Consider the following 10,273-nt stretch of genomic DNA (forward strand, 5'->3'; position numbering starts at 1 on the left):
ATCCACAGTCCCTGCAAAGAAGGGACCCGTGGAGGCACCGAGAGACGTGGGAGCGGACATCTTGAAAGACCCCCGAGACGCTGACTGCGCAGCTTCTGAGGCACCCTTGACTCTGTGCTTTGGGGTTTGAGAAGCCCCACAACCGAGCAGCATTTGCACTAAAGATCAGCCCTCCAGCATCTCCACGATCTGCGTGGGGCCCTTTTGCTTTGTGCCACTTGACTCGCCAATTCGGCCGCTTGTCACGTGATCAGTGGCCATCTTGGTGACGAAACCTACAATTTACACTGTGGGTCTGGTTGCTCCAGACCTGCCCTCGCTCCTGTAGAAAGGAGTACCCGCTCTGACCTTGCTGGTCTGAGTAATAAGCCTTTTTCACTTTCCCCATGGCTTGCATTAGCCAAGGCTTGTTTGCTTCAATCGAGTTGCCGACACCGCCATAAGCTAGAACCTTTGAGGTACAGCTCGTGATCGACTCCTGGACGTCCTTGACCTCTTCGTGTCCACGTGGCTGCAGAGAGAAGCAACCCCTCATCACCTGTTTGCACCCGACTTTGCCTGGTTCCAATCTGGTTCCACGGTGGTCACTGGTCAGTGACTTTGAACATTGTCCCCTCTGCTTTCAGGTCTTCACCACTTCAGATCCACCCTTGGATCCACCGGACACTTCTCCTTCACATCGCCTGCAGCATCTTCAGCTTCAAGCGCCAAGAACCTGCGTGTCAAAACCCGACGCCACTTCGACCCTGTGCACCCACTTCCTGTGGGTGAGGTAACATTGCAACGCCGGTGTCCCTACACTGGTACACACCTCTAGGGTCTGTGTCTTAAGTTTTGTTCCTCTAGGTTCAGCGGAAGTGCCCTTAAACTAACTTTGTGTAACTTTTACGCACCATAGACTTTACATTGGAAAGTGCGTGCACTTTGAACACTGCACCCGAGTCCCGTGGGCCTTTCCCGACTTAATCATTGCTAGTCTCGAATAGCTCCAGCGATTCCCAAGGCCCTAGGCCTGTTCCCTTTCCTATTGGTATCTCTTATACCACTTTCTTAGTATATGGTTTAGGTGGCCCCTAGGGCTCATCCATATTGTGCAACTTTTGTGTATTTTAAACTGTCTTGTGATTTAACGCTTGTGCTTCTGTGCTCATAAAGAGTCCAGGGGATTTTATAGTTAATGAATCAATATATATTTTCAATATATAGCTGTGTGGTGTCCCTTTCATTTGGTATTCAAGGGGGTTGTGTATGGTATAACAGCTGGCTTCACATGCCTTTCAGAGTTTAGCCTAAGACTGCTTTGTCCACGTTACCACTAGGATAACTGGTCTACAAGGTTGAATTACAACCATCATCATAAGGGTTGCTTGGCATGGTACAAAGTGATCACTAAGAATTAGTGAGCATTATATACCAGACCAACTTCTCACACTGCCTTTTATGTTTTTTATGTAAATTGTACGAATCCCCCCGCAAACGCTATTTGGTCCCTCTTTTAAAAAAACTTAATTTTTGTCAGGTTAGGCCAGCTATGATGTATTCACAATGACTGTATGGAGATTGTATACTTTTTATATTAGAATTCTTAAAATCAGTTGTTAAGTATAGGAAGTCTATGGACCTATAATGAATTTTATCTAAAATTTTAAAGTATTTTTATAAACTGTATGCTACTATAGAGATCATATAAGAACGCACTGTCACTTTCTTCCTTTTATATATTGCCGTGTCAATGTAGCATAACAATTATTATTTATTGTTTTAAATTAATTATCGATTATACTCTGTTGTTGATACTATTTTCCACAATGAATTTTTTATCCTGACGTACTTGTTTGTGCAACTTTTATGGTTTGTAATTCAAAACCGAAATAAAGTTTCTTGAATTGAATTGAAGTGAAGTACCCCCAACAACGCAACTTGACATTGTTTGCCAGTAGAAATTGTTTAGGTGTTTGGAGTCCCTGGTACTAACAAACATCCTACTACAGTACCTTGTGGGGTTGTTGCTGACGAATTTGGAGTCATCCCAATATGTAATCTATTGCAGGTGTATGTATCACCTATATTCTTTGAGTTTACCTTGCGCAATAGATAAAAAAAACCTTCGTGGCTAGGATCATGCAATTGGAGTCAGCCATGCCCACCCTACTAAGGGTAAGTGTACCGTATACCTCCAGAAGCCTTAATATGTAGACACCCTTTAGGAGTAACCCAGCGGGGGCTAAGGAAATAATGCCGAAAGGCAAGTGCATGCTAACCGTGGGGGGTGTATTGACCCCCTGTGATCCAGGACTGTTCCACTTCTGCCCCACAATTGCGCCCTCCACCAAGAGACCTCCAGTGCCTCTGCCACTCGCACACAGTCACAAGAGCCAGGACTCTATAATGAGGGGAGCAGTCAAGAGCCACTCACTGCCTAATTATTCAAATTTATGTAGAAAATAGCCTCCTGCTTCATTGAAATCTGTAGCAGCAACACCATTTACTGCCTCTGGGACGCAGGCTCACTAGGGAGGTAGAGATCAAGCGCTAGCTGTATCATTGCCATGAGTAATTGAGGCAATGGAACTCGGCGGTGGCCTCATTACGGCAACGGCCACAACTTATGGCATTAAACAAATAAACAGATTAATTGTACCTCGCTTTCCTTTAAAAAAGGGGAGTACTCCTTTTTATTTGAATATTTAAGGACACCTGCCTTATCTAGCAATGGGGGAGTGCAGCTTCGAACCCGTGGGCATGCTTTGAGAGCATCTGCGATCACGCTATAGGCAGTGCCAGCGTAAGTTCACTAAAGCGATATGGATTGACGCTGCATGTGTAATGTCTGACTTTCTGGGAGTGCACACTCCACCCCCGACGTTTCGTGCCACACGAAGTCAAGATAAATTACAGTGGACTAAAACAGGGGCAACAGCAGGCATAAGCCTTTTAAGACATACATTGACACAAGTGTTGTAAATAGCACAGAGATAAGAATTTGCGTCCCAATGATCATGCTCCAAGGAACTCGATACATTCAGCACTTTACACCCCCGCATTTGTTTATAAAGCGCCATCAAAATAGGGCACACCATCTACCCCTAGACAGGGCAGTAGGCCTCACCAGTGATATCGGAGGCACTATTTCATCTTAAAGAGGACAGGTACCTGAAAAAACTCCGCGAGGCAAGCAGTGCTATTCACTGAGCGCTCGTAAACATAGCTCTCCCTCCACACTCTGCGCGCTAAAGCCTGCTGACAACAAGGACGCCGGTAATTCTAAAACGTGTCCTTTTGTCCAACTTGGACCGCGGCTCGACCCTGCTTTAACAAATTCGCCCATCCAGAGTGTTCAGCTGCATTTGTATTCAGTGTGCTCCCCCCACACTCACATCATGCTTCAAACCGCTGGTAACTAGGACGCCGAATTCAAAAAAGCGAACTCTGAGCACTCCCGGCTGCATGGTCAGCGACTGGCTGCCGCCCCCCTCCCAAATGACCACACCAACTCCCGGACATATGAACACAAAACATGGTTATCTTTGGAAGGCGGGGGGTCGCGGGACCCCCCGGCCGTATTTATTAAGTTATAAAATTAAAAATTTTAATAGCATGATAAATACTTTATACAAAAATCAGCAGGACATTAGATACAATGTTGTCAACAAGTATGAGAGACTAACCTTAACAGAGACTCTAATACAGGTTGTTTCCTAACCGAACTAACATCCTAAGCTAGATTTTTGTATACTACATTTCTGGCCATATGGCAAGGTCGCTAACCAGTGTCAGGTCCTAGTAGCTGCGCCTCACCTAAAGATGTGCGCATGCGTAGCCGAGCCTGGTAATTACCCGGTCCACGCCGTGAAACAATTACTAGCTGCGCCTTACCCAGAGATATGCGCATGCGTAGCCGGGCCTGGTAATTACCCGGTCCACGCCGTGAACTCCATTTACCCACTAAAGGAGGGCCCTTACTCTGCGCCATCCGGTGACGTCATGAGTATGCGCGCACGGGGTGGCTACCAGCCTAAGGAAAGCGTGACTACTCCAACCCGCGCCCCTTTGAACAGCAATTACCTTGCCCCTGAAGTTCTATGAGGTGCCAAGGGCACCTCCCCTTGGGCGGGCACCTCCATGGGATGATGCCCGCCCCCTCAGACCTTAAAATAGTTGCTCACCGGTCATGACCTTATCGCCACAGGCCAGCATTGTTACCCGACGATCTGGCCTCCCCCTACTCAAGAATTCACCCAGGAGTGTGTTTACCCAGCATAACCCTCCAACCAGGCCCAGAGATTATTAGACCAAAGGACATTCCCTGACTCTGTTAAATGAACCCCATCCTTCAGGTAGAACCTTTCGCCCCAGATACATCCATGTGGAATTGTCTGCAACCGGGGGGCTGGAAATAGTTTGTCCAACTGAGTATTGATCCTCTTTACCGAGTGATTCAAAGCCCTGACCGAGTCCCCCCCTCGCCACTGCCAACGAGGAATAAGTTGAGACCAAACTACAATGCAACCCGGGCAAGTCTTGGCCACCCACCCTGCCGTGGAGATGATCTCTTCAATCAGGATGCGCCTCCCTAACTTCGCCAGATCATTCTCCCCTACATGGAGTATCACCACCGACGGGGCGGAGGGCTGCTGAGCTAAAAGTCCCTGGAAAAAAACCCTAAACTGGCTGAGGCACAGGCCCCCCTCCCAAAGAATGAGATAGCAAGCCCTTTACGCGCCGCCCTTTCCTGACGGTCTCCTGAAAGAAAAACACGCTCAGCACGCCTCACGTAAGAGTGCCCCACAATCCAGATAACCTTTGTCTTGTGTTCATCCTGTTGCTCGTGCTGTGATGGTGCTGTTTGCTGACGCCCGGTGGTGAGTTCCTCCCCCGCGTCACAGGTTTGAGAAACTGAAAACCAAAACATACCAAGCGTGAGCACCAAGTTGTTACAACATGTCAATTCGTACATAACGTTTATAACACTCTGATGTCCATCTCCCGATGCTCTTCACATCCTCAGCTGAGAGACCCCTTAATGCCGGTTCAGTTGCAGCCCCTATCCTAAAGGAGTGGGTGCCAAATTCTCTAGGATCTAACCCTGCCTGTCTGACTGTTAACTCAAGGACTCTCCTAAACTGGAATCTAGTTAATGGTGTCCAATCAGCGTGACACAACAGTGCACCCACCGCCGTGCCCCCCGCTGTCCGTGGAAGACCTCCACGTGGGAGACCGGGCAGCAAGGGTTGGGCCGAGCCCGTTGGAGCACTATGGTGTGACCCCGAGATTCCTGATCTGTTTTGGACCTCTGAATTGTCACCCACATAGTATCCTCTCTGATGGTAATGCTAGACCGCTGGAGGCCACCCAATTTATCCACTTTTGATCCTGCCACCAGTTCGCTAATCCTTAAGGCCCCATAAAAGGCCAGGGAAAATGCAGGTTTGAACAGGAGGACCTCCCACTGTGAGCTGCAGACCTGGTGTAATGCCTCCAGTAATGATGCCAACCGGGCCAGTCCAATGGGCCTTCTCGTATCTACAGTGTCCCTGCAGCCGGCGCCACCCCCTCAAAGCTTTGCGAACTATAAAGGTATTCGTGGGATCTCGCATGCCCTTAGTCTGTGCAAAGAAAGAGACCGCTGCCCTATGCCTGCTTGCCGCTGTCACGGAGCGTCGTTCCTTGTGCATCCATTCTAAATAGGCCTCAAAACTGGCCTCCTGTGCCCACTTAACTGCCCATTCCTGACCCAAGAAATTACAGTAAGACAAAAACGCCCCTTCGTATGCTGTCCTGGTCCTGGGGGCTAAGATAGCAACCACGAGGTCCTGTAATCTGGGGCACCAATCTGCCAAAGAACTGCCGGGAAGTGTGTTGGCAAGGGGTCTGCTGCAGGAAGATGTTCCCTGAAGACCTGCATTTTAAAACGAGAAAGGGAATCGGCAGCATTGTTGAGGATGCCAGGCACATGCTTGGCTCTGAAAACTACATTCCACTTTAAGCATTGCAGCACAATCTCTTTTATCAGGCATAGTATAAACGGACAGCGAGCCCCTTGTTGGTTTATACATTCCACCACTGTCATGTTATCCGACCAGAACACCACTGATTGGTTACATAGATGTTCTGCCCAGACCTTCAATGCCACCCATATCGGAAAAAGTTCCAAGAAGCCAATGTTGGTTGTCAGACCCTGTGCTCTCCATTCTTCCGGCCACCGCTGGGTGACCCATTTGTTCCCAAGGATGGCACCGAAGCCCACACTCCCAGCCGCATCAGTCCACAGGCCTAACTCTGCTGATGTAGCAGGGGGAGCTGACCACACTACCCTGCCATTAAAGCCCTCCAGGAATGCCATCCAGATATGCATGTCCTGGCGCACCTCAGATGACAGCCTAGTGCGGTGATGCTTCTCCCGCAACCCTTTCATCGCCTGAGCAATGGAGCGTGAGAACGGGCGGGCCATAGGGATGACCCTTAGAGCAAAGTTCAACTGCCCCACTACTTCCTGCAGCTGCTGCAAGGAAACCTTGTTTTTACCTAGGCATTGGCGCAGAGCTGCCTTAAACTTCGACACCTTGTCCCTGGGTAACCTGAAGCATCCCTCCACGGAGTCAATTTCAATGCCAAGGAATTCCAGGCAGGTGGCTGGTCCAACCGTCTTCCCTGGTGCCAGCGGGACCCCAAAAGCACGCATGAGCATGCAAAATTCCTGCAATGCCCAAGCACACTCCTGAGAGTCCGCCGCCCCCAAGAAAAGGAAGTCATCCAAGTAATGCATGACCTGTTATTGGCCAGTGATCTGTCTCATAGCCCATTCTAGGAATGGGCTAAACGTCTCAAAGTATGCACATGATATGGAACAGCCCATAGGCATACATTTGTCCATGTAAAACTTGCCATCAAAAGTGAAACCTAAGAGGTGGTGATCCAGGGGATGTACAGGAAGAAGGCGGAAAGCAGATTCTATGTCAGATTTTGCCATTAATGCACCTGTACCCAGAGCACGCAGTAAATCAACCGCCTGATCAAATGAGGTATACTTGACACTACAAATCCCCTCATCAATTGCATCATTCAAGGATGTCCCCCTCGGGCCGATAGGTTGTGGATCAGTCTAAATTGGCCCCTTTCCTTCTTGGGTACTACCCCCAACGGAGAGCACACAAAATTGGGAACCGGCACCTCTTGGAAGGGGCCTGCTATCCTGCCTAGGGACAACTCTTTGGAAATCTTAGCGGCCACCACCTCTGGATTCTGTGTTACTGAAAGCTGATTCTTGCAGTGTGGGCTACCAGTGTAACCCATTGCTGGGATCCTAAAACCTTGAGAAAAACCTTCTTGCAATAGAGTGGCAGCTGTGCGATCAGGGTATCTGTTCAACCAGGGGATCATTGCAAAAACGTCTATTGGCGTTGGAGTGGCATGCTGGACTGAATTACTCAGGCTTCCCCCTTCCCCCGTGACCGTGGTTACCTTGCTTGTTCCTACATGTTGTCTCGGGAAGGGACGGGTGACCACAAATTGAACACGCATGCCTAAATCTACAGGTACCCTGGGGCCTTGAGCAGGAGCGCTTATTAAAGTCCCAACACACCCCTTTTCTCTCTGCCCCCCCCCCCCCCTTGTTCTTCCCGGGGACCTCATTCCCCTGGTGTGACCGAAAGGGCTGTTGGGGCCTGGCGGAGAACACCCTGGGAGCGCTAGTAGACTGTGTAGGGGCCGTGTCCCCTGAGAACTGCTGATGCCATGACATGGAATCCACCGTGTCCCACGCTAAAGATGCATTAAACTCTTTGGCCTTCCTGAAATTAATATCATACTCCTTCCAGGCATCGCCGGTATACTGATCGCTCCACCTCACAATCCTACTCATGTAGCAAGACATAGCTGCCTGGACATTTGGGGGCCGTTCCGCCGTGATCGCGGAAAGGACAGCAAAGGCCCTGATCCAATTCTTCAACGTTTCCTCTACCTTGAATCTGGAGCATTGAGCCCTCCATTCACTTGGATGCATCCATTCCTTCATCAACTTAGCCTGTTCCATCTCCCTATTGTCCAACAACAAGGAATAAATGTATACATACTTCCCCGCCCAAATCATTTCCTTCACTGCCTGAGACACATGTTGCCCTAAGTTTTCACTCCTGGATGGCACAACGCCGTCCCCCAAAAGGGGCAGCGCCACCTCCTTACCATTCACGGGCGCCTGTGTTGGTGGGACACTATCTCCATTTGGCTGGGCTGAACTGGAACCTGTAAGTGAAGAAGATATGGGCACCGCCATACTATCAGCCGCTGTTGCAGCCTTAATTTTTTCCACCAATTTAACTGCTTCAGCCGCATGGTCGGCTGAGGGAAGACACACACCCCCTTTTCGAAGCCAAGGCAATAATGCCGCTATCTGAGACTCCAACTCAACAGGGACTGGGTCCGGACTGCCCGCCGGCACATCTGGGACCCCAGGAGGAACATCTGGGGGTCCAGGCAAATTAGGCAATGGGGCCGGTGGCGATGGCCCACCCGGGACTGGTGCCAGTCCCCCAGGTGGAGGGGGGATAGGTGCTGTAGGAGCAGCCGGAGCAGCAGGGAGCACCGGTGCCATTGGTGCTGGGATCGCTGGCAGTGGTGCCACTGGAACTGGTATCGTGGGTACTGGTACAGTGGGAACTGGTTCTAAAGGCCCTGGGGTTGGGGAACTGAACCTAGGCTTTTTTGCCCTGGATTTCTTAGGTGGGGTAACAAAATCACCCCTTGGCAAAGGAACCGTTCTCTCCCGTACTGGCCTCCCTGATGGGCCCGGGGGGTCAGCGAGTCTATCATTCATGCGGGCCTCTTCAACCTTACCCAATCTTGCTAATTTGAGCCATTTCCCACATCATAGCCTGCATCATGGCCTCCGTGCTAGACCCCCTTTTACCACCCCTTTGCCCTGGCATGATCGCACGCCTCGGCCCTACACTCCTTATGTTAACAGACCGTGCGCTCTGTACCTTCACCAGCTGGAGGATGTACAGGGGGCTGTAAGCACCATGCAACAGCAACCGCAACGCCCCGGCTTATCCGGTTTGTCAGGGGTGAGTAAACTCTAACGTAGACCCACCCGGCGGCAACTAGAAGCTATGAAATGCTAGCCCCCCGCTCTCCTCTTACCGATACGTCCTGCGTGCTCCCAGATGGTGTTGGATCAGCAACGACGTCTTATGGCCCTTCCGGTAATCGAATTGCACCAATACCAATCAGTCGTTAATTGCCTGCAATAGAAGATTGTATCAATACCGTGGAATATAAAGCAGGAGCAGATTAAAAAACACCCACATTTATTGTAGGCTCCTTAAGCCAGGAAGGTTTATATTCAATAAATACACCCTCCTTTGTAATTTCGAATTTAAATTCAGTGCTTTATACCAAAAAATTCGCCTGCTTTCACCAAGGGTCTCCCATCCAGGTCCTGCCCTGGTCGACCCTGCTTCGCTTCCTCCCCGTGAATCCTTGCAATATACACACAACCTGATAGTGGCACCAGGCGCTTCGAAAACAAAAGCGCTAACGCGGTCGGATTTAAATTTCCCCAATCACCTTTCCCGCGCCGCCTGTGCAGCGTGCAATCGTTCCTATTAGCCGAAATATCTATATACAGAAGCAAAGGAAACGAACCAAGTGCAAACCTCGCTTCATACAGGTGGAGCGTTTCTCTTAAGCTAACACGAGGGCAGCCCCTAACAAAGGAGTATTACACCGCCGTTACTGCCCGGGTCCGTGTGTATCCCTGAGACCTGCACGCTGGCCTCTAAACAAACTGCCGGCTGGCTCACCGATCTCCCATGCGGGGCCCACCGCCCCCGCAAAATACCTTTTACTGACGATTCAGGCGCCTGCCTACAAGTGCTCTTCAAACCTGCTTCGTGTCCCGGAGACCTCCGCTCGAGCGCGATGCCTCCGACGGCCTCCCCTCGTAATGCTGCCTCGTTGTATACGAGCAAATTCGGCCGTCCTGGTATCCACTTCACGAAAACGAGCCTGCAAAACAAATGGAAAAAAGTAAATAAAACAAGAAGCCCCGAACGCGGGGCACGACACTCTGTGGGGGAGCGTCCAGAGAACAAGAGGGTCTCCTGGGCGCTCCCCGCTTCTTTATCCCCAAGGGGCCAGGTGAGGGCGGACCCGCCCCCACCCAGCCCCTCCTGCATCCCACCCCCCCCCGACCCGGAAGCCCAACAATGGCATCCGGGTCAAGGGGGGGCGCCAACCAATCGGTGACGAGGCGCGCCCGGATGGGCACGCCCCT

General features: G+C 50.5%; 1 protein-coding gene across 1 annotated transcript; it reads right to left on the reverse strand.

Moving 5' to 3' along the window:
- Positions 1-7,423: 7,423 nt before the first annotated feature.
- Positions 7,424-8,812, reverse strand: LOC147747387 (uncharacterized). The gene has a single exon (XM_086925493.1). The coding sequence runs from the start codon at positions 8,810-8,812 to the stop codon at positions 7,424-7,426; it is 1,389 nt and encodes a 462-aa protein (XP_086781619.1).
- Positions 8,813-10,273: the final 1,461 nt, after the last annotated feature.

This window comes from Lissotriton vulgaris, chromosome 1_1, assembly GCF_964263255.1.
Source record: "Lissotriton vulgaris chromosome 1_1, aLisVul1.2, whole genome shotgun sequence".
In the NCBI taxonomy this organism is placed as follows: domain Eukaryota; kingdom Metazoa; phylum Chordata; class Amphibia; order Caudata; family Salamandridae; genus Lissotriton; species Lissotriton vulgaris.